This window comes from Abramis brama, assembly GCF_963993115.1.
Source record: "Abramis brama genome assembly, chromosome: 5".
Classification (NCBI taxonomy): Eukaryota; Metazoa; Chordata; class Actinopteri; order Cypriniformes; family Leuciscidae; genus Abramis; species Abramis brama.
In genome coordinates this window covers 31,708,143-31,733,485 of record NC_139967.1, presented here as the reverse complement: position 1 = coordinate 31,733,485, position 25,343 = coordinate 31,708,143, and the positions used below count along the sequence as shown (strand labels likewise).

The 25,343-nt window shown below is 38.6% G+C and overlaps 1 protein-coding gene across 1 annotated transcript in view; it reads right to left on the bottom strand.

The window, feature by feature from the left end:
- Positions 1–274: 274 nt before the first annotated feature.
- slf1 (SMC5-SMC6 complex localization factor 1) overlaps positions 275–25,343 on the bottom strand; it is a 41,898-nt gene continuing 16,829 nt past the window's right edge. The window contains exons 16-19 of the mRNA XM_084113905.1: positions 21,669–21,748; positions 12,879–12,971; positions 11,702–11,884; positions 275–1,116 (exon numbers count right to left, since the gene is read on the bottom strand). Of these exons, the coding sequence (XP_083970031.1) occupies positions 611–1,116; positions 11,702–11,884; positions 12,879–12,971; positions 21,669–21,748 (862 nt within the window). The 3' untranslated portion in view covers positions 275–610. The remainder of the gene's footprint in view (positions 1,117–11,701; positions 11,885–12,878; positions 12,972–21,668; positions 21,749–25,343) is intronic.

The window sequence follows — 25,343 nt, the reverse complement described above, 5'->3', positions numbered from 1 at the left end:
ATGCAAAACTGTTATCCAATCATAGCAGTGGGCGTTTACTTCCAAGTCTTCAATGCGGCATTTCAGGAGCTAGGCTCAAAACCAGGGTAGAAAATAGCCTATTACTTATTCATTTTGATGTTTTTGAATGTTAAAACCAAGCAAACAACATAAGTTGACCTCAGACAACAATATAATTTTTTTTAAAAAGCCAGTTCATGACCCCTTTAAAGACTAAAATGTGGAGTATAGTTCTAATAAAGTGTATACTGTAAGTATGGCCACACTTTTGACCAGTTGTAAACATTTAAATCTTTTAATAATTTGCAAGTTTCAAATCATGTTTATTTATTTTTTTAGTTACTTTTAGTTTACAGTTACAAAAATGTCTAGTGTTTTACAAAAATATTTTGGAACAAACAATTAAATACTCCCCAGTTTTGCATATATTAACCAAACAGCAAAGACAAAACAGTGCACAATGTTACAGATAAGAATGAATATTAATTGAGAACTCACTGCAGAGTTCTCAATTTATATTCATTATTTGTATCCATTCAAAAGTCAACCAGCTTTACCACAGGTCTACAGATACATGCCCATTTCTTCTTGTTTCTCCATAGGGAATCTTTTAGAACGAGTCAAAATCAGATTGTCCAGTGATCAGTGCCGCCCCCTCCGCCTGCAGGTCTACAAGCAGCTGCACAAACAGGCTGGTTTGATCCCCATGACAGTGTCTCAGTGCGGGGCTCACCTGTGACACATACTGCTCCAAATTCAACACAGTCCTCAGGTCCTCAGCCAGGCTCACCGCACAGGAATCTCCCCAGGTGGAGGCTAGCGTGCCCGGACGGAGACGAATCAGGGTGCGGCACACAGTGGGACTAAGGTCCAGAGGTGTAAGTTGGGTTTTGTAGGTAGGCACGTGTCGCTCTTGAAGGTAGGTGAGGAACAGGCAGCTAAGCACCCATGAGCAGGACTCTATGAAGGGAACATCCCGCACCTGCGAGCAAGGAGCGTCCAGAGCTTTGTCACCTTCTTCCGCACAGCGAAGGAGCTCCTTGCGTAGGGCCTCGAGAGAAACCAGGTCCAGAGGGGTCTGACCTTCATTGTCACGCAAGTGTAGAAGAGGAGAGCCTGGGAAGGAACAAGAAAAAAAAATGCTTACTGTACAGGTTTACAACAGCATCAAGCATTTGACATGATCTGACGCAATTATTTACAAGATCAGCAAGCCATCCTTCAGCTCTTTTAGAGAGCAACGGGGTCAAGCTTTTGGTTTGGTGGTTATAGGGGGATTTTGAACCAGCTGGCTGACTAGCTTAAACAACATCTTAGGAGCATATCGCTAGACCATGTTAACCATTTAAGAGCAGAAAACATGTTGGGCTGGTTGTTTTTCAGCAGGGTTGGGCTGGTTGAGGTCATTACACTTTGGTCAATTTACGCTGTTTAGGTGAATGACGTCACATCAACACATTTAGCAATGGGCAACGTCAACAGCAAACTGAGTCATCATTATTGTTCAAAGTCAAAATCCAATCTGCTGAATTGTTTTAGTTTATTAAACACACAGTCAGTCATCCGGAGAAATTAAAACCATGTTTTTTTTAATCAAATAAAGTTGGACAAATATACAGCAGCTCTGTGAGGAGGAGGAAGAAATATCTTTCAAGCACCATTAGTTTGGTAGGGAAACTTGGCTAACGTTGAGCCACAGGCTAGCATCACAGCTAACTTATGCTAACACACAATTAACAGGCTAAAAACTCTCATAATTTACATAATTAAGACAGAACAGATCTTCAATGGTTTAAATCCAAAAGTTCTACATGCAAGAATTAGCTATTTTTCCTATCTTTAATGTAAACACTTCTGAAGAGATTAGCATGAGCATGCTCTTACTAAAAATGTACGCTACAATGAGGCACTACACTGATGCTGTCTGATTGTACCATGGTACTGAATGATTACTATTCATGTACCATGGTATCTACATGGTACTCAAAGGGATTTCAAAGAATACCATGGTACTTGTCCAAAAAACATGGTATCCATAATACTTTTTACTGTTAGCGTGGCCTCAACCAGTCGTCGACATTGTTGAACTTAATGATTAATGATTAAGTTAATGATTTTCAGATCCGTAAATAATGTATAACACAAATCAATATAAAAACTTCAACTTCAGTTCTTTGCAATAATACATTTAATAAAAAATAATACATAATTCCCAGAATAAGGCATTCGATTTTCACAACAGAGCTTGTAGATACCCATACATGTACGTGTTAAATGACTGTTTCTCTCTTCTGTGACCACAGTTAAAGTGGCTTTAGTGTGGCTGAAGGTAAAGCCCATACACTCTCGTTCTTGGCTTAGCAAACGCCGTGTCAAGTGGGCTCTCTGTTTACATTTAGCTCTCCCTATTTCTATGGGAAACTGCTCTTGATGATACTTGACTCTTAAACCCCTGAGCTAATGTGGCAGCCGTTCTGCTAAAGCTCAGACAACTCTGCACCACTCTTAAAAGCTTTGCCGTGCTTTCCGCTTGGTGTTGATACTCAGACAAAGTCCTATTATCAAAAGACAGGATCATTGTGTGCACAAGTGCAAAGAAGAAAAGAAAAATGCTACTTTATATTACAGAATGACCAAAGAACAGAATAAAAATCTCCTTCCTCTCTCTTTTACATCATAATTGTCAATCAGTTTCAATTAAACTTTAATTAATTTTCGAAAATGCACAAATAATAAAATATGATCAGATACCATCACCATACCTTATTTAGCTTTATTTTGTTAAGGAAATCTGTTTATACTGACAAATAACTCCTGGTATACTTTGGTTTAAAAAAAAAAATAAGTGGATTTTTAAAACTGCAGAGGTCAAGGAGCTGAAGAAGAGAGTAAGTCCATGAGACAGCATCGAGGAGAAGAACAACAAATTTCTTCAGAACAGGTCATCACCGTGACCCCCCTCCATGGATGAGACTTTGCCCAGAGCTCAGGCAAGACCTTCACTGGTTTAAGGTCAGAGTGCACCTCTCTGAATCCTTGACAGATGCATTCAACATGTACTTTAGGCTGGGCTTTAGGGAAAACATTGTTATTTGACAGGAAGAAAACACCTTTTTCATTTCAATGCTTACAGTAAGACACAGTAATACAGTGACAATTCAATAAAGCTGCAAATGTCTATTCTTTGTTGAAGGGAGAGGCCTTGGATTGCCTCCAGCTTCCCCCTGCTTGATGTTCCACAGCTTAAAAATTGGACAGAGAGAAGGACATGCTTTATGCATGCTTAAATGGTACCCAAGCTCTGAAAAGGTTTGTTTTTTTCCCCTTGTAAGGGGAACGGGAATGTTTGCGTCCTTCATGACACACTAGACTTTCAAACATCTCTTTTTATTCATACCATAATGGGCGCACACACTAAGTCACGCTCAAGTACTTCATCTCACACTATAAGTACCATGACACCACACCGCAAGCACATGATGAAAATATAGCATCGGTATTCAACTAAAAGCATTAATAAAGCATATACGAATATTACGGGAGTGTTTAAGCAACTATTTTGCTGCAATTGTACTATTATACCATGTTCTTTACTAGCCCAGAATACCCCCCAAAAAACACCTTAAATAAATAAACCTTGGTAATTTAAGCACACAATGAATCCTCGCTGTCGGGTTTGTCAGATAATCTTTCTCACTCAAAATACACACTTAACATAGCCCGTCCGCCATCACTGGAATCAGGTAGGCCGCTTTGTCAGTGGCGGTCCCACTGCAGAGCTGTCAAATACTGACAGGCCGAAACCTGGAATGTGACAAAGGCTGAGACGGGGCCCTGCTTTCCCGACCGCCCTCACAAATGTGCGCTCGCCAGCGACTGCTGATGAATGCAAGATATGGGTAGGTCTCCCTCCCCCCGGACGGCACGATCAGTCGTAACCCTTTCTTCACAATGGCCCATGAAACACACATCTGTCAGCGCTTAGCCACGTAGATGCACCCGCAGCCGCTGGAGTGGTCAGCCGGGGGTTTTGATACGATACTGGCGCATTCGTCATACCGAACGATTGAAGTGAGTCCAGGTACTGGCGTGATGTGTCAGGTACTCCGCTCGGCAGATAAATAAAACACCCGGGGGTATTAAATGCCAGAGATGGTAATTATGCCCCCCGCACAGGCGACAACAATTCGGGGGTATTCATCCCTCGCAGATATCTGCTCCTCTGCCACAGATGAGCTACGGCTAACGTGCATGTAAACCACACATCAGTCAGGAGCAAAGCAAGCCGCCCCTTAGCCTTTAGAGGGCAGACGAAGACTAGAAATAGAGAGGTGGAGGAGGGGAGGCAGAAACAAGAGCGAAAACCATTCCATCCGTTCTGTATCCACACATATTTAATCTAGACAACACAAGCCCTTAGTCTATGAACCCACGATACACTTCTTTGTCATGCTGTGAACCCGCAGACGCACACCGACCCAACGGAAGTCTGTTTGTGTGTGTGTGTGTGTGTGTGTGTGTGTGTGTGTGTGAAATCTCATTATACTGACTAACAGAGATTGACCAAGACAAAAGGCCAGGCAGGCTCAGATTAGGACAGATTACTGTGCATGGGGGGCACAACAGGAGCTTTTTGTAACCTGATTCCCTGGCATCACACTCGAGCGACACTGGCCCCTCCCTGCTTCGCATTACAAACACAACGCAGACGACCCTTGATGCCTCCATGCCAGACTGATAAAGATAGGTGCCATTCATCCCACCTAGATTATCAGAGCAGCACCGTGTGGTTTATGGCACACAGATGGAGCCGCATAAAGATTTCAGTGTTTCAGTGGTCTAGTCTCAGCCTCACACGGCACACTGGACCACAGTCAGAAACATATTGCACATAAAAAGGGCAAGAGCTAGATGAAATTACCAGTTCTGGTCTGATTGACTTCTGGGGGTCAAGGTGCATCAAGTTTGCTTTAAAACAAATTTGGTTTGTGCAATGAAAACTGATCCATGGATTGCATAAATTATGCCAGATTAATATTAATATTGACATTATTTGTTAAAATACAAATCAAATACAAATATATATATATTTCATTTAGTATTTTAACAATTTAATTTTATATTTAAATAATAAAACAGTATTAGTATTAATGTTAGTATAAAATACTCAAGAGTTTTGTTTGAAAAAAAAAAGGTACAAAAGCTGTCCCTGGGTTGGTACCCTTTGTACCTCATTTACCCCTACAGGGTGCATATTAGCACCTAAAGTGTACGTAGTACCCAAATGATACATATTAGTATCTTTTAGGGGCATTCGCTCTTGAGGAACGGTTTCATAATTCCTATAACTATTGACGGAAGTACCCGCTTTTTGGCGTGCTCTCATTGTAGGAACTGGGAACGATTTAGTTATAGGAACGCCTTTTGAGGGGGAACTTAATTAGCTCCTACTTCAGAGTAGGGAGTAGTACCACAATAGGAACTACCAGTGACGTAAGTGTGTTGATTGGCTGAATGCACGCCATACGAAACGCCAGCACCCACCATTTTTAAAAAGTCACGAACATGAAAAACAGCGCTAAGACATAAACATACAGAAAGCTAATGTTAAAGTCATTTACCTGTCGTATTTGTCTGCGGCATTGTGTTATTTTCTCAGCCTCGATGTGTACTGTAGCACTGCAAGTTGTCATATGAGTTTTCGTCTCTTAGCCCTCCCTTTTGCTCTTTAGGACTTTAACGTCCTACAGAACATTCCATCTCTGTTATCACAAAACCCATGACACACAACAAAAACACAGCTCTGATCACGGCATCCTTGATCCTTCAGTTGTTGAATGCCGCGCTCATATGACGTTTCTGTCGGCCGGCTTATGTCACTTCAGGGTTCCTACTGGCGGTGCGAATGTAACCAGGAAAATGGCCCTATGAGAAAACTTAGTTCTCTGGGGATCACCCTGGTGGCTAGTTACTATAACTGAGTTCCTATAACTAGTTAGTAGTAAGTAGTAGTAGTTGTAGTAGTAGTAGTAGTAGTAAGGCAGTTATAGGCCTTTTGATGAGGTACCTTTTACCAAGAAAGTACCTTTTGAAAGGCTATCAACAGGGTTTGAAATAAACTTTTTCACTCACCAGCCAAATTGGCTAATAAATTTGTATTTGTAATTTTAAGTCACCGGCCATTCAGAACTTCTAGCCAAAACAAAAATATCAGAAATAAACCAGATTATCAAAGTCACAGCTTACATTTAAATATATTTATTATTAAATCTGAGTCCGATTCATTGTACTGCTTTCAGCTCCAGGGCAGTTAATCACTTTTCACGGATACCATTCAAAAAAAAAAAAAAAAACTAAAACTAAATTATTCTCTTATAATTGCCATGAGTTTACCTGCACATAGCAATAAAGACTTTTTGCCCAAAAGTCTTGGACATGTGGAATTTATGGAAACGTGTTGGAAAAAGTGGCCTTTTAATTGTCTCCTAGGGCTTTGGCGAAGAGTTAACCAGTTGCACAGCATACAGGAAGTGTGGCGGACATCTCGGATAGGCTTATCACACACCGGTTGCGTCATTGTGTACTGTACTCGCATTCCCATGTTCGAGACAGTAGTCCAAAACAGTGAATCTAATCACCAAGTAAAAGTTCACTTCAAGAATGAACAAAGTGGTGTCAATGAGTTTGAATGAAGGTATTCGAAAAAAAAACCCCAGCACAAACGAAAAGAGAAAACACAATCTAAATTATTTCTCTATATGAAGCATATTTATTCAAGCCACAAAAACAAACCTGCTACTGAAAAATGCACAATACACAATCTCTAGGGAGAAGTCAGTATGTTCGTACATTTGTCTGAAATCGTCGTTGTTTATGGGACGTTATGTGAGTGACGCATGATTTTGAACAGCCAGAGTCGTAGTTGGGCACCAATGAGATTACAATGCTGCAAAAATAGAAACCAATGCGACAGACAAAATGTCCTGCTGTCATGATTGTGGCTGTTGTCATTACTGTGCAAGTATTCTCACACATTTTTGCAAATAAAAAAGCTTTCTACAAGTTTGGTGGAACTCATACACACCAAATTCAGAGTCAAACATTCGGTATTGATCCTGACAGTGGCACAGCTGAAAGCCTGGTGAGCTCAGTGTGAGGAAGTGACTTAGTTAATTATGCATTTTAATAGGAGAAAAATTATGCAGAGGAAGCTCAAAGGCACTCGCAATCAGAGGGAGAGAGAGACTGAATAAAAGAAAAACAGGGATAGAGGGAGAGAAGTCTGAGAAGAGAAGCTGATTAATGTATTTGGTGTGACTAGCACAAACAAACAAACAGAGCATGAGGAGTTGTGTAATGACTAAATCGAGAGCTTTGCCAGAGCTTTAATCTAATGTGGCTTCAATGCAAAATGCGAGGGGGAAATACTCCTATTAATGTACACAGAGAGGAAGAAAAGGAGAACAACTGCGTTTGAACTTAGCCTTATTAACAAAGACATTGAGCCATCGTTTGTCATTACAGTGCTGGAGCGACGACGCAGAGGATCTCTAAGCCTTTAAGTGTTTTATACTCTAATACCACAACAAAAAGAAATCATGGCCCTTTTGTCACTCTGAGTTACTGTCTATACTATTGACGACGGGTAGGAAATATAGTTGAGAAATGATTGATGTATGGTAACATTTTGGAGACAACAATACTTCTAAGAACTTCAGAAAGTCATGAGACAATGCTGGAGAAGTTCAGTGACATGGATTACAGTTTCACTCATCAAGGCTGTTCGGGTAAAAACTGATCTATTGTGACAATAGCCGCGTTTCCATTACCCTTCAAATTGCGCAAATTGAAATTGCTAATTGAAAATACGCCCAATGGAAACACGTCAATTTTGCAAAAATTCCCATATATCAAAAAAAAAAGTTTTTACGCTCGCATGAGGTGGTTTTTCAGGCAATTCGAAAAAGGAATATTTCCCAAACCTGCAATGGAAACAGTTTTTGTGCATTTACAGGTCACCTGATGTAGATGGCATAAAAGACAAAAGAATTACAGGAATACTGGATTCTAAACCACAAAGAAATGAAGACCCAGAAGCAGATATGAGGGAGAAACACCCAGAAACACCTCATATGTGCTGCTCTCAAGTATAAAGGTCTTTCCCTGCCATTAATGTTGGATAACATGCCTACGTCTCCTTCGGTTAAAAATATGGCTAGTGCGGTGGCTGTGATATATGTAAACACACACCAACATCAGTTGCCATAATTATTGGAATGACTTCTCGCAAGAGGAAAAAATTACGTTTCAGTCGCATAACATCAGTTAATGGAAACGCCGTCATTTCGCAATAGTTTTTTATCGACATTTAGAAAATATCGCAAAAGTTTGGCGCAAATTTGTAATGGAAATGCAGCTAATGTTAAAATGATGTTTGCAACAATTTTAACCCATTTCACCCAGACATTTAAATTCTGTCCTCATTTACTCACCCTAATTTTGTTCAAACCAGTATGACATACTTATTATATGGACAAAAACATTCCTCAGAATATCTATAAAACACCATTTGACCCAATTGACTTTTATTGTATGGACAAAAAACATTGCAACATTTCACAAAATATCGACTTTTGTGTTCCATAGAAAAATGTCAGTCATGCAGGTTTAAACGAGTTTTTCATATTTTGGTATAGATATCATCAAAGTAAATGAAGTTCAAAAGAAAAAAAGAAAAGATAGGACTTGATTTCATCTATCAGGATTTGTTAGGAATCTGTTGATCAGGAAAATTGGGCGATGTGGTACTGCAAAAAGGAATTTTGGTTATAGGCTAGATTTTGAAAACATTTCTCTAATTTTCTCTAAATCATGTATAATATGACCAGGGACATATTATACATGATACATTTATTAAGAAACAAATAGGGTCAATTTTGAAGTTATGTTCTTGCCATATAGATTTAATATTGACAGATTGTCCATCAATGGCTGTAGTAGTCAAATGGTCACAAATATCTTTTACAGAAAACACTTTACCTTCACTGAGCTTGAAATGTCTTAGATCATACTGAAAATCTAATTTAAACCTGTAAATAGTTTTAGGATTTTTACCAATGCTAAAAAAAGTATGTGTGTCTCTCAGCTGAGTACTTGTACAAGAAACCTCAACTGAGTTTTAGGCGACAGCTCTTTTCTGTACACTGTAAATAAGACTGAGCAGAACAATCTGTTATAAGCTGACCCTTGTGCAAGAGGAAATATAGTCATGCCAGTGAGCCTTAATCCATCCCAGTCCTGAAAACAGATCTGAATTCACAGCAACATAAGCCATTAAGATTCAAAGGCTCTTTCATGGCCATTCTTTGGGCCGCTCTACTTTGGATACAAGTTGTTGTGTGCTGGAAACCGCACGCAATACCAATCAGGAAATGATTGTGAAATTACGCCCCACACTTACAACGTGTATGTGTGTGTCTGTGTGTGTGTTTCGGGGGAGGTTATCCTGGCAGCCTTGGGCTAGGCAAGCTGATGACACCCGTCCCTGCCCTTGGCCATGGCACGGTTAGCCTGCCAGTGCCCACGGGCAATAGGAGGAGGGTCTAGTCCCCCCACCATCCCCCCAATAGAAAGCTATGATTTTCATGTAAGAGCTGTAACAACATTGGAAGCAGAGAGCAACAGTGAGAGCGTGTGAACATGTGCTCCATTTATGTACACACGCCTGTCCTTATTATTCTTTATGCAAACCAACACATTGTTGGTTCCTTTATATCTGTAAGCTTTATGCAATTGTTGTCTACATTTAACCATAATGACCGTTTGTTAATGAGTGACTTTGTGAACCCAATTCATAAGAGTAAACAATTAAAGACACCCATCTCCATCTAAGAGAATTTGATTCATATTTAATAATAATTTGATTATTTTATTTAATTATTTATAAGCATTCCCACACTTTAAGCAATCGTTTTCCATAATTTTTCCAGTGATTAATGGATAATGATTTTTAAATCATTATCAGAGTCAGAATCATATGAATCAGACAATTTTAGCCCATTAAGAATTTATAGCTGATGTAGTTAAGTCTAGATGTATTAACATTTATTTTTTCAAAAAATAATAATAAATTGAATAAATAATAAAAGTTTTTTTTCTAAAGTAAATAAATAAAGCAATGAAAAAAAATTCACTTTTCCATGAACCTTTTTCCATGAACCCTAACCTAACCCTAGCCCATAAATAAAAACATCACACTTTCCCTTATACATACATTTACACTTTAAGCTAAAATCTTAAATTCTATAAAAAATAAAGCTCATGGACATGTTATAAGTCAACTATCCAAACTCTGAATCCACAGGATCATCTGTCCTCAGGTTGTGTGTGTGCACACCCATGTCTTATGAGGGATCTTGGCGGCTGTCTGTATCCCAGACACATCACAAATCTAATTTCATGAAAAAGGCATCTTTTCCTGACCTCTTTTCATGCATTGGTATTGGGCCAATCTCAGTCAGCATGAGGAGTAATGAAGAAAAAAAAAAAAGAGAGAAAAAAAAAAAAAAAACATTCTCACCGGGACCAAACAATCCCAATCTAATTTACTTTTTGAGGCCAGAATATCTACATGAGTTAATAGGGGAGCAGAATCAAATTAACTATAATTAGTCAAAATGGAGAGGAGAGCGAGCGAGAGAGAGAGAGAGAGTGACAGTAAGGCGTGTGGGAAACCAGGAGCCTGTCTCATTTTGTCTCTCCTCTAGTCCCTCCCCGTCGTCAAGCCATCCCGCGCTTACTGCATTGACACATGTCCCGCTCGCTTCAAAGCTCGCAAACATCGATTGCATGTGGCACGCAAACAGCCAGGCGCGCCAAAACATTTCTGTTCTGACAGATTTCCCCCGTGAAAAACCAGCATGCGAATTTCACAAGAGCTGCAGACCTGACTTGTCTAATCTCTTCAGGAGGATGCTAACAGCGTCATCCACGCCGATGGGTTATTCCTGTAGATGGATGGTTTTTATAAAGGAAAGTACGTAAAAAAGCTTGAACCCTGAAAGCCAGAAGTAAAGACGACACCATGTGTGTGTGTGTGTGTGTGGTAGATCGCGGCTGTTAAGCCACAGGAGAGGCCTGGATTTAACAGATTTTTACAAAGCACTTGTTTGTTTACACATGTAATGCCGCTGTAATAAGACTTTCTGCTGCTTTCACTCATCAGTTTGTTTATACTGACATCACACATGGAAACAGAAACTGTTTTTCTCCTTATACGTAAGAGAAGCACTTCCATATGACTTGATAAATCCAGCATCATTCTCAAAGGAATCAGAATCTGAACATGTTTTGAAGTAATACGATATAATATGGTATTCAATACGAGTCATGCTCCCATAGAAGGGTCGTTTGATTGTGACTGGATAAGAGACTCGTGAGAGACTGAACCAGGAGGAACAAGTGAACTTGTGACTTTTTTGAAATTCAACAGCTGCTTTAAAGTTGCCGCTGAAGGGTTTACGTTTATGCGAGTGCGTCTGTGTGCATGCGCTCTCATGTTTTCAGCCCTCTTATGTGAAGATCTGTATTCAAAGTATGAATCTTTATGCATTGAGTGTGTGTATATGTGTGTTTGTATGCATTGTTATGTGAAGGTTTGATCTCAGACTGTGTATGCGTGTACAGTACGTCGGGCACTCACCGCCGCGGCGCAGCAGCATCTTGGCGATGTGTGTGTGTTGGTTCAGCAGGGCATCGTGTAGAGGACTGACTCCCTGGACCTGACTGCCCAGCTGCAGGTTCAGGCAGTGCTGCAGAAGGGCCTGCACACACTCAGTACTTCCATGGTTACAGGCTTCATGAAGAGGCGTCCAGCCAGCGTGATCTACAAACAGGGATGCAAAAGAGACTGTGACATTCACAAGGCCTAGCTTACCTGCTTTTTGCTGATCATATTACAACCTATATTAAAAACTTTTTCTGATGTCAGAAAGCAAATAAATCAGTGTAATTTGCAGTTGAATAATAGGTACTTTTCATTTTTGCCACATAATCGTATATTAATACGAATTCAATTTTAATGTCGCACATCGCAAATCATGAGATACAGTGTTTGTCTTTGTAGCATTTTGCTAACGTATAATAGCTATAGCGTTGTAACGTTAATGTAAAGTAAATTGTTAAACAAGGGACATTTTCTGACTAGTATATTAAATAAAGAACATTTTCGCACAATTGTTAATTCGGAGAGTTAGAGTAAACAAGTAATCAAAACATTAACTACTCAAATGTTTTTAGCAAAGAGGCCTCAATCGGAAACATTTCAGTACGTCATAACGCAAACATACTGAAACGTACTTTAAACAGAACTCATTTTACAATTCCTAGTATAGTCTTTTTGAGTAAAAGTAAGCTAAAAGTCCCGACAAAAAAAAAAAAAAATTTTTTTTGCAAAGACACCTCACATAATTGCGCAAACAAACATACTGACTCGAAAATGCAATTGCTAGTAGTTATCAAATAAATCTCATATTAAGACAGTCTTTTTTTGAGTGAAAGAAAACTAAAAATATAATGCAACATCGTAAAGAACAATAAATTAATGATTTCTCATCAAGCCATATGACAAAAATACCCACGATTATATCAAGATTTCAAAAAGAGATAAGGAAAGCGAAAGGCATGCACAAAATTAGCTTGACGCCACTATAGTAAACCGAGCCCTCCAAACACACCCTTTACATTTGATCTAAAAGGTTAGACATGTGGCACGCACTTTCCTTTGTTTTCCTTGATTTAACTGTTCAGCACACAAACAAAGTAACACCTAAAAAGCGGGAGGATTCTACAGAGGGAAGGGGAGGAATGTAGAAACCTACCTTTAATGTTGACGTCCATTCCAGGCAAGCGGAGGATACAAAGCAGCGTCTCCACCTGGTTCTTCTTGCAGGCTCGATGAAGGAGTGTCTCGCCTACACATGGATGGAGAGGAGAGAAAGAGAGAGAGACAAAAAGGGCAAGTGGAAGAGAGAAGTGGGCAACATCCAAAATCAGGGTGCGTCCTGCCAACTGCCCCGTAATCGCTTACTTAATGTTTCTTGTGCTCGACATAGAAATGAATAAACAGGCACACACGACATGGAAAATGTCAAAATTAAACAGATAAAAGGGGCTGACCCTGAAAAAAGGGCTTTTTTGGTGGGAGGGGGGAGAGGGACAGGAAGCAGAGAGAAAGCAAAGAAAGGCACTCATCCGTTCTCTTTGTCGCAATTCCCTTTTCCGGACAGTGGGACTTCTTTACTTACACTAGCACCCCAAGTTGAAGGCAATAGTGGGAAAAGGATTCCTGGCAGTGTGGTATTGTTCAGCCGGGGGAAAGTTATGGTACAGAGCCCATACACAAAGCCTCTGATGGGATTTTTCAAACAGCCAGAGTTCAAAAGCTCCACTGGGCAGTACGAATGGGAACACGTGATTCTCACTTCTGCAAACTACAACAGCCAGACATAAAAGCCTCCAAGGACTTTTATTTACATTTTCCCTCTGCCTGCTCCCTTTGTAAGGCAGCCTTCATCCCTTGCTCTGCCGATACAATATCAAATCGGGAATATATTAGAGGGTGGGCTGCTTCCTTTTTTCATGTGTGGCTGAACTTCACAAGAAAGTAAAAGGCCAAACTTGAGTGCCTCTGCGGCTGCCATTATAATGCCGCTGTGCAAAGCTGCTAATAAATGCTTTACTGGGTCTCACCAGGGTGCCCATTTCTCTGCAGCCTTGGCTGGCTAGATAAAACCCCGCGTGCTAAAAGAGCCAAAGCGGAGAGAGGCAGTAGGGATGAGGAGGTGGAAATAAAGCAGACAGGCTTCTTTCTTCTTGTGGGAAGGAAAAAGGGAGAAGCGGCATCCTCTTTCACATCAATATGTTGGTTGGGTTTTCAAGAAGCCTCTTTAAGCCAGATCAAACAGAGAAAATTAGGTCAGAAGCAAACGTAAATGACCAGATAAGGCTAATCTGTCTGCGGCTTTGTGTACGCGGAGTGACGTCTGTCATGGTATAAAGAATGAAGATGTGGAAGTATTAGGATCATGGTTTAGACACAATCAATTAAATTATTATTATTTAATTTTTTTTGCAATTCAAAAATTCTGCAGACAAAGAACCTGTCTACATCTGGCTTTAAAATCCATCTTGAGTGATCCAATGACAAGTGGACTGAACTAAATGCAAAACGTTTTGTGATTGGATTACTTAAATCACATTTGTAAGTAGTCAGAAACACATGTTTTCAAATATGTCCTGGACAACATAAAAGGATCACTGTGCTAAAACAAGAGTATTAAATTTCGCTGGTTATGTGATGCTTAAAAAAAAACATCTGACCAGTGGTGTAAAGTATTTTGAGTAAAACCTTTTTGGCTACTTAGTTTTACTGATTATCAAAGATATTAACAACTTTTACTCTCTACCTGACTACATTTTTGAATAAGAATATGTACTCTTTACTCCAAATTGTAATGAGTAATGCAATTACACGTTACATTTTGCATGGCACCTAACTTTTTCTGCAGTAGTTTATTTCTGCTACAAAAGAAGTGATACATCTACAGGGCAAAAGAAGTGATACATCTACAGGGCACTGAAGGTACTATATCTTGTACGTTTTGCCCAAACAGCAACCTTCCGGTCTCTCTCTTGAATCCAACACAGAAGTGAATTAAACTGCAATTCATCGACTGGCTGCTAGGGACATGCTCCAAAAGAGACCTATAGACCTATAGATCCTATAGACCCCCCATGTTAAAATGGCCAACTTTACAGCAGAAAAAAAATGTTTACAGCCGGTTACAAAAAGTGGTTGTGGTCTATATAGCTAATTTTGTACTTCATGACAACATTTGTTTTTATAACTCATCCGTTTAAATTATATTAAGGCTTAAAGTTCTGCATAATTAAGCGCGTGGCCACTTCAGTGACAGGTGGATTGCCGCTGCTGTCTGTTAGCCGCCACGTAACCTCAGCTAATTCCAGACGCTGAACTTGGCATCTCTTGGCATCACGTCCCATCTCTTTGCCCATTTTCAGTTATCCGGGAGTGGCACGCTGCCAAGATGGCGACGGTCGGCTCCGCCCACTTTGGTATTAAAAAAATGCTCTTCAGAAACCTACGGGTGACGTCATGGACACTGTCCATTGTTATACAGTATATGGTTTTGCCCTTATCCAAACTTGTAGGGGTGTAACAATATATCGTGTCACAATATATCGCAATACAAAAATACAACAATATGTATCGTGGATTGTGACAATATGTATTGTGCATAGTTCACCCAAAATGAAAATTACTCTCTGTGAAAGAAATTAAAGTTTACAGAGTTTAGTGCCAGTATTACATTAAATTACTATATATAATGTATAATAATGCAATGGGGGAATATTTGTGGGTCCTGATAATGCCAAATGTCTTATGTTACCAGTAAAAAATGGCCTACATTATTTTAAATATATCTAGTCAGTGACAGAGTGCAAGCATAAGGGGCTTTCGCACCGGAGGAACCTTTTCATGGTTCCTAGAACTATTGGCGGAAGTTCCCGGATTTTGGCGTGTTCGCACCGCAGGAACTAGAAACGATTTTAGTTCTAGGAACTCCTTTTGGAGGAACTAATTTAGCTCCTACATCAGAGTAGGGTCTAAACCAGCACTATAGGAACTATCTGTGACGTTAGTGTACGCTGATTGGCCGAACGCACGTGAAACACCAGCACCCGCCATTTTTTAAAAAGCTGTGTAAACACACAGATTATAGCCTATATATTTACTAGGGGTGCACGATTCAGAAAATGTCACGATTCGATATCGATTTTTAGGCTCAAGATTCGATTCAAAATCGATTTTCGATTCAAAAACGATTCTCGATTCAAAAAAACGATTCACAGTATGTAAATGTTAGGGGTGGGAATCTTTAGTCACCTCACAATCCGATCCAATTCCAGAATGATTCTTTATCTACTCCTCCCCCCTCCCTATTAATTCATTAGTTTACATAGGTAATTAAGTACTTTTTTAAAAAAAAATTACAAATAAAATAAAATAAAAATTAAAACAGTTGTATGTTAAGAATTTTAAACTAATATAACTTCAAAACATACAAGTAAGTAGCAAATAATAAAGAGGAGCATAGAAACATAACAAACAAACAAATAGTGCTTTCAGTAGCCTATTTAAGATTATCAACGTTTTCCATTCAAGAACTGTGAGTGATTTTTCTTCATCTTTACTTCTTGTTTTTTACTATGACATCATAGACTGCGGGAGATCTATTAAGCTGCATTCACGCACGGATCTCTTTTGAAATATAAGAAGTAAAGTGGTTTGTCCTGTCCGTTTAATCCCTTAAGACATAACTGGCTGTGTTTACGTTAATTTTGCACAAGTATATTAAACCACTTACACGGAGTCGCACAGCCGCATGCGCGAGCAGTCTACACAAACAAAGCGCGCGTGTCAGCATTTGAAATTGAAAGCAGCCTTCTGTTAGTCAGGTTCATATTTTAAATATACAAGTCCACTGCATTCCAAACCACATAAATGATGACTTCGTAGAGCATTTGTAAGGAAAATACCGAAAGGCGAGACAGCACGCTTCAAGTGTAACGTAACATCAAACAAAGCGCGCGTCTCTCACAGCGCATCCTGTGCAATGAAGCCTGTGAATGTCCTTGTAATTTGCTTCAACCTTTCCGAACTTATGAAAGATTATTTTACGGAAAGTTTGATTGGTGTATGTATGTGTGTGAGGAATTGGAAGAAAGCAGATTACGGGTGTTTCTAAAGCAAACTCAGCGTCATCGCATATCTGGTTAAAAACTAAGCTCAGAATCGATTCTGAAATTCTCAGAATCGATCCAGAATCGTTGGAGAGAGAATCGCGATGCATCGATGGATCGATTTTTTCTCCCACCCCTAATATTTACTCCACAAACTAACTCTACGAACATGGAAAACAGTGATAGATGGACCTCTTAACCTTTACGCTTAGGAGAAAATCCAACGCAACTTTGAGGTGACCAAGCGAAACATGATTAAACCATTAGTTCTTGGGGAACCACCCTGGTGGCTAGTTCCTAGATCTAAGTTCCTAGAACTATCCGGTGCGAAAGCCCCTATATTCGTCTAAAATAATTCTGTATTTTCAGCTTCAGAATCATGAATATTTTTATTCTGGTGTCATCATTGTCTATGCACTGGGTTACCAGCACCAAGTCACCTTGTTAACCTTTTCCCATATGTCTTGGAGTATCGCAATAATATTGTATTGTGAGTTCAGTATCATGATATGTATCGAATCGTGACATGAGGGTATCGTTACACCACTACAAACTTGTCAATAAGGCTACTTTAAGTGAAATGTGAATGCATTAGCAGGTAGTGTCTGAATCATAGGCATTTCATATATGAGATGTAGACATGACTGCAGCCGGTGATGATGCTAAAACCAGCATGTCCAGTGCAAGTAGTCTTTGACTATTTTATTTTACTTAACATTATTTTGTGTATCTTATACTGAAGAGATGTTTTTGAAGGATATTGGTTTACTTATGCCCTTTTTGAGCACTTGAGCTTAACTAAGCCTTGAGTGTTTATAGATGTTTAATAGGATGTTGTATCCACCTTGACCAATTTTGAGGTTATTTTTTTTAATTATTATTTTAAATAAACATGTGATTGCTCTCCACAAAAATTAACTGTTTCTTCACTGGCATGATTCTAAAGTGCCATATAATGGAATATATATATATATATATATATATATATATATATATATATATATATATATATATATATATATATATGTTCCAGGCTGTGCAGGGGATGTGAGCACTTTTCATACCTTTCCCACAGAACAGAACTGTCAACAGGCATGGCTGATGTTTATCTACAACATGATACCGCACCATTTTAATTTAAAGTTGTTCGTTTGCTCTGCCCATTTCTCCACTGACAGTTTTCTAACCTGGGACAATATCAAGCAAGCTTCGCTCAGCGTTTGATACTGAAGGAGAGGGCAATTCCAACTATATTGCCATTACAACCCCTCAGTAAGTAACGTTAGTGATTTTATCCACTTCTTAACTGTTGAAGCCATTTCTGTTTAAATAAAAATTTCTTAGTGAGCTAACAATAACGATAATTTACCCTTTGTTGTCAAGGCCGAACGCAAGATGCTAGTACAGTAACGTTAACCTTAGCTAACTAGCAAGCTCCAGGTAACGAGCATAGATAACTAAATAGTATGACAACCTATTTACACAGAGGTTAATATTATTTTCGGCCTGTGTTGTCATATAAATCTACAAAATACAACTGTAGATACACCTTTGTCAATCCCTTTTGTCGGGTAGTATTATAATTTAGCCTATATTTAATCAACAACACATAACTCAGGAGCTAACTAGGTTAGTTTGGTTGCTTACAGATAGCTCACTCGCTCCTTCAAGCTAACGTGACCTTCACCACCACTTAAGTTGAAATGATGGCCATTTGACAATGCATCTAGTCAATTTGTTAAAATATTTTTTTATTTGAGAACTGAAGTATGATTATTTTGCATGTTTGTATTTCAGAGTACATCACAGCTCCTGCGTACAAACCTGTGAAACAGCCAATCAGAGCAGAGCTCAACATTATTATTCATGACCCTTCCAAATAAGGCAATAAAAGCCCATTTCATTCTAGGGACAAACCCAGGGTTGTAAATGGACATGTAAAACCTTATCTGGAGAATTTTTGCCTTTACTTAAGCCACATACATTCTATGTAGATATCAGAGAACAATTTAAAATATTGTATCAATGGATTCTATGGCACCTTTAAGTTCTGTTAAAATCAGATCAAATCTTTTACTCAAGTCAAATTGGAATTGGTGACTTGTAACTTGTAATGTTGTCAATTAATAAGGTATCTGTACTTTTACTCAAGTATGGTTTTCAGGTACTCTTTAGACCTCTGCGTCTGACTGATCCAAAAAAATAATAATTCTGAACACAAGTGGTCACAGAAAACACTTCAGAAACAGTGTTTTGGGTGACCACTAGTCATCTGATTACCAGTGATATATCTTAATATCAGATCTAACAAGGTTCTAAAATACATTTTAAAATGACAACATTTGAATGTAATGTTCCAGAGCAAGATAAACCAATGACAGAACTTTAAAAAATAAAAATAAAATAAATAGCACATATTGATGTGCTATAAATGCCGCTTAACTCAATTGTCAAAGTACATGAAAGGAAGATCATAAAAGCTCACAACCCAAAATCAATGAGAATAATTACAGTATTATGAAGAAATGAAACAGAATGCAATAAAGGTATGACTTAATGAGTGCCTTAGCACCATGACAAGTTCTGGCTCGCAATGGCCCTTTTTCACACCCTAATAGGCCCTAAAACCCAGTGATTAAACATTTCTTAACTCCCCATGTGTACACAGTCTCAGAAATGCCAGGCTCAATCTTCCCTCTGTTAAATCACTTTAATGGCTCCAATTTGGACACAACGCTTCCATTATAGGGGTAATTGCATACTCAGCATTTACAAGCTCGAAGAGGATAAATCCATCCTGTCCTTTTCTATAAATTGTGAAATGTGTGTTGCATTTGTGGTTGTTGTTGTTGTATTTTCTTGTAGACAGTACTTGAGTGGTTGTGACGTCTGGCATGACAGCTCTGCTGCAGGTTGGCTAATGTTTTAAATAACGGGCTATTTGTCACAAAAGTGCATTTTGAACACTGTGACGACTAGTGCTTTTTCAGTTTGACCACTTTTAGGTTTAAGCAACATCCTGTAGTTCCGGGAGTTTTAAGAAGTTTAAGCGTCTAGTTCATGGAATTGTGAATAAAAAATTGAAAGAGATCAATAATAATCCTGTACTGATTTTTATATTGTTATAGAGTGATATAGATCACAATTTTACACACCTTTTGCAAATTAATATTTATTGAGTGGCATCAAATAAAACGCATTTTTTATGTATTACTGACCTGATTAAGTAACCTAACAAACAAACAATTTAATAACTCAATTTACACAAATTGACTTTTTTTGGTCCTCTGTGATAGGTGTCCCTGGTTTGAGATCCAGCGTTTTGCCATTTAGGACAAATGAGGGACTCATACACAACTACTGTATAATAAAATGCTGCAAGAGGTCACTGTTGCTCAGTGAGGCTACACAAAAAATTAAGAGTATGCAAATCTGAAGTTTGAACATGACAATTTGTTACTTGTTATGATAAATGATGCAAACTGCATCCCAATATCCCAATCTGAGATGTACTCCAAAATCATCACCATTATGCTTATAGCATCATTACCTGTAGTTGTAAGCCACAATGAAGTGTACTGAGCAGACAGACAGACAGCTCAGGGTGAAGTTAACAAGGTGCACCTTGAAAAAAAAAAAAAAAAACTGCAGCGTCTACCTACAGAAATCTACAACTGAGAGCCTGTGGATGCTTCATCAAAAATTGATGCACTACACATCAGTATAGGGAGCACGTAGTGCAAAAACAACACAAGGCAGGGAGCAGCAGCCTTGAGTCTCCTGAAAACAGGGCTGTCTCTCTCTCTGTGCCCTCCCCCACTCCCTGCTCTGGTGTGGGGGTCTTTCTGATCAGGTGGAAGGGGAAAGATGAGCGTTGACACCTTGGCGGGTTCACATGGAGTGCCAACCTCCTAATTACAGAAACTTCCAGGCTCGGCTACCTCTGGCTTTCTCTTTCGCCCCCTCTTCTCCTCTCCTTCCTCACAGCAGAATCCTAATTGCAGTGTTTAATATTCTTAAACGGGTGATCTGACAAGCATTATGTTTGTGTGTGTGTCGCCTGGTTTTTATGTATTTTCAACCTCTTCCTCACCAAAGGATGGAGGGAGTGTAAAAAGCATGTGGAATGCAAATGCTGTTGCCTGAGGTTATGAAGAGAGGCTCTGTCGAGAGCTTTTGACCTAGCTGAATGCACGATAGAACTGAAATAAAAGAGAGATACAGACATATAGATAGAATGAGACAGACAGATAGACAAATAGACATATACAGGCAGACAGACAGAAAGACAGGTAAATAGACATACATAATGATATATAGACAGACAGACAGACAGATAAATATTTAGATAGATTGACAGAACAATAGACAGACAGATACATAAAAAGAAAGATAGAGAGATAGACAAATAATCAGATATACAGGCAGACAGACAAAAAGACAGGTAGGCTATATACACATAGACAGACAAAATGATATATAGATAGAAAGAATGATATATAGAATGACAGACATAATGATATATAGATAGACAGAGAATGATATATAGAATGACAGACAGACAGACAGACAGACAGACAGATAGATAGATAGATCGATAGATCGATAGATCGATAGATAGATAGATAGACAAAAATGCAGACAGATACATTGAAAGAAAGATAGACAGGTAGACAAATAAACAGATATACAGGCAGACAGACAAAAATACAGCAGGTATAGACAGACAGACAGAATGATATATAGAATGACAGACAGATACCTAGAATGACAGACAGATAGACAGACTGACAGACAGATAGATAGATAGATAGATGAAGACGACGGCGAGTAGCAGCTCTTACCTGCAGCATTGACTCTGTGGTAACCTCTCGGGACAGTCTCTCTCCCTGAATCTGAGCTGCCTGCTGAGTCTTTCACAGCTCTGAAAAGAACACACAGTAACATTTAACAGACAGATTGAGACATCAGGCCATGTGTTTTTGAAGGGACAACAGTTCACAGAGCTTGTGGGTGAATAGATAGGGTCTGCCATGTATGCTAAACATCAGCACATCATGAAACTGCTCATAAATACGGCTAAATTAAGAATTTATCCATAGCCAGAGGACAGGAGTGTTGGAAAAAGCCTGCAATATTTAAAACTTCCAAGACAACCTCCCACAAAACACAGAGCGATGAGACGCTAACACAAAGTTCACTAAATAGTCCCCACTTTAAACCACTACTCGAGCTACAAACATTATTATATCAATGTCACAACATTTTCACACTACCGCAGTATGGAGTTGAGGGACTGCCATCTAAGTGCATTGCCTGTAGCAACTATCAGCCAGCCTGTACGTTAGCTGTACTTACTGAATCCTTTTATCCGAGGAGACAGCTTTCCAAACCCCCCCCGTGGAGCTCTCCCAGGATGGAGTCCCTGGCCAGTGTTTAAGGAACTGTCATTAAATGGCACCGTAAGTGCTACAGTGATGCAGGCAGGATTGCAGCTGATGTTCTGGTTGGGTTAAGTGTGTTGGCTGTCTGCTCAAGTGTTGACTAAGGCACATCCATCCATCCATCCATCCATCCATCCATCCATCCATCCATCCATATATCTATCTTTGGAGATTAAGGTGGATTTTTGGAGATTAAAGTATGATAGGTAATAATCTGTTTTTAATTAATAGATTTAAATGATTATACTTTATAATGAAAAAATGTCTTCAATAACCCCTCAATGCTGGCTTGCAGGCAAAATCCTTTAATCTAGCTGATGCAATATTTTAGAGCACAGCAAAACTAGAAAGAAAACAAATAACACTCACTTAAGAAGTTTCCATGACTTTTCCAAGCTTGGAAATCACAACTTTAAATATTCCTGATATATTCAGGTTTTTCCTGACTGTGAGAACCATAAATAATAGGAATTATACTTAACTTAATTTTAACTTAACTTTAATACTGCTTATTCTAAAGTCTTACAATTAAATAAATACCAATTCAAATAAGAGATGCACCAATACTACATTTCTCCACCTATACCGATAGCCAATTATTCAAAATTATATCTGCCTATAGTTTGATTTTACTTAGGGGGAAAAAAACCTCTCCCAAACAAAGCTGCAAACTATACAGGGAACCCTCTCAATTGGTACACTATAATATTAAGTGTTACAATTAACAACACAGGCATTATATTCAACTGATATTTATTTACTCAAATAAAAACTAAATTGTTTGTATACAACTCAGTTGCACATATGGTAATTTTCATATGCACTTGTCTTCATGGCAAATTTGATCAAACATACATACATAATTAACAGTATTAATCCATTCTAGAGTTTTTTTTTATAGCTAACAAACTATGAACATTGGATAATTTCCTGAGGTAAATGCAAATTTAAGTGATATATTGTTCACAAGCTGTTCTATTGACATCTTTCCGCGGTAGAAACACAGATCGAGTGTGACAGGATATGGATTTTGTATGTTTTAACATACCCTCTGATATGCATGCATGTTTTTTGAAATATAACTTGTATTACAGTGGAAGAAAAGACTTGCGCTCCGCACTGCCGCTTGAACTATGGCGCTACAGCGACCTGTCACGTCTGTTAAAGTCCCCCAGTAGTCAATCCTTTTATCCCTTAAAACTCACCTTTGATCAACAAAATTACATATTTAAAAGTTTTTTCCTTGAAAAAAAATGTCACGCCTTTTTGTCATGCCCTTGCCTTATTTAGTATATGCGGTTCTATGAATTTGCAAATTAGCCCCGCCTCTACTCACTCACCTCCACTCACACCAGCTCAGAGATTCACTCGTTGACGATCACACATTAACATTAGGGGTGGGAATCTTTTACCATCTCACGATTCGATTCGATTCCGATTCTTGAGGCCACGATTCGATTCAAAATCGATTTTCGATTCAAAAAGATTTTTGATTCAAAACAATTCGATTTTATTCATAATGATTTCTAATCAGGTTTCTGATCATGATCTACTCTCATCTGCTTTGCAATACAGAATGACAAACGGAGACATTAAAGTGTCTTTTTCACATTTATTAAGTTCATTTCTCAGGGAAGTGCCTTTTATCAAAAACATTGAAAAAATATTTTTACTTGGTACTTTTAAAGTATTTAAAGTATTTATGATGACCCATAACGAACTTACTTCCAATACTTCCTATATTAATTGTATTAATAAAACAAATGGAAGTGATTTGGCAAGTCAACTGTAAGGTTACATTTGCCAGCATATGTCCCAACATTGCTGAGAACCAACAGGAAAATAAATGTGTGCCTGTACTAGCAGCATACTTGTAGTAAATTAATACAAACTTCAGCATATTCTGAATCTCTAGCATTTAATAATAGACTTCTAACCAACATCCTCTTGTTATTTCCAATGAGCAATATAATCCTTCAGACAAAAAAAAACATTTTGCTGTAGCAAATTCACAAACAGTTTTCGTTCAAAAATATAGAATTATGTACCTGAAGCTATCATAACGTATAATGCTTGTGGACTTATGCATATTCTGAATAATTAGTAACATACAAAGTCGCTCTTGACTTATACACAACTAAATAATAAAGAGTTATGACTTGAAATGTTTGCTGTATACCACAATCAAAAATAGCAAAGAAAGTGAATGAACATTCTGCAGAGAGTAACTTACAGTCAAAATGTAACTTTTTGTGACTGGCATTGCACATATTGCATACAGATCAGATCAGTTTACACAGCATATTGATGTGAAAACTAAACAATACAGAAATTAGCTCTCATACAAAAAAATACTAAATAGATCACAATGAAATTGCCAATGTTCCATACGTTAGCTTTTAACGAAGACATTCTCTGGTGCCGTTCGGATTTGGCGCTCAGCCATCATGCGTCTGTTATGTGCGCGTCTCTGTTATGTGCGCGCCACAGACTGTCCGCGCACTGCACGTCCGCTTCAGAGTTCCGCCTTTTGCGTTCCTTCAATGTTACGTTATTAGATTTTTTATTTTTTTTTTTAGAAAATCGATTTTTGACATTTGTGAATCGATTCAGAATCGTCCACGTCCCGAATCGCGATTCATCTAAGAATCGATTTTTTTCCCCACCCCTAATTAACATGATTGGTTACAAGGTAAATTGTGAGGTCAGAAACACCAGCGATTTCAAACCGCGTTTTTGAGACTGTCTTTGGTTCACTGCAGTTTTAAGGAGAAAATACTCAGCAAGGGTGTTGACTTATGAATTTGCACATGGTTTGTCTTAAAGCATATTGAAAACATCACATAGCAATATAAACAACATTAAAAGCTTGATTTTCACCACAGGGGAACTTTAAGAGACTCTGTTAAGAGCATCAAAACACCATTTATTGTTTGAATTTTGTGATAAAATGAACAGAATTTGAAAGCTAAGACTTTGTATCTTATCAGAAACAACAAAGCACAAAGCTCTTTGTGATTATTGGATGGGGGGCGCGCTGCTAATATTAATGTTTGGTGTAGGGAAAAAACGCAG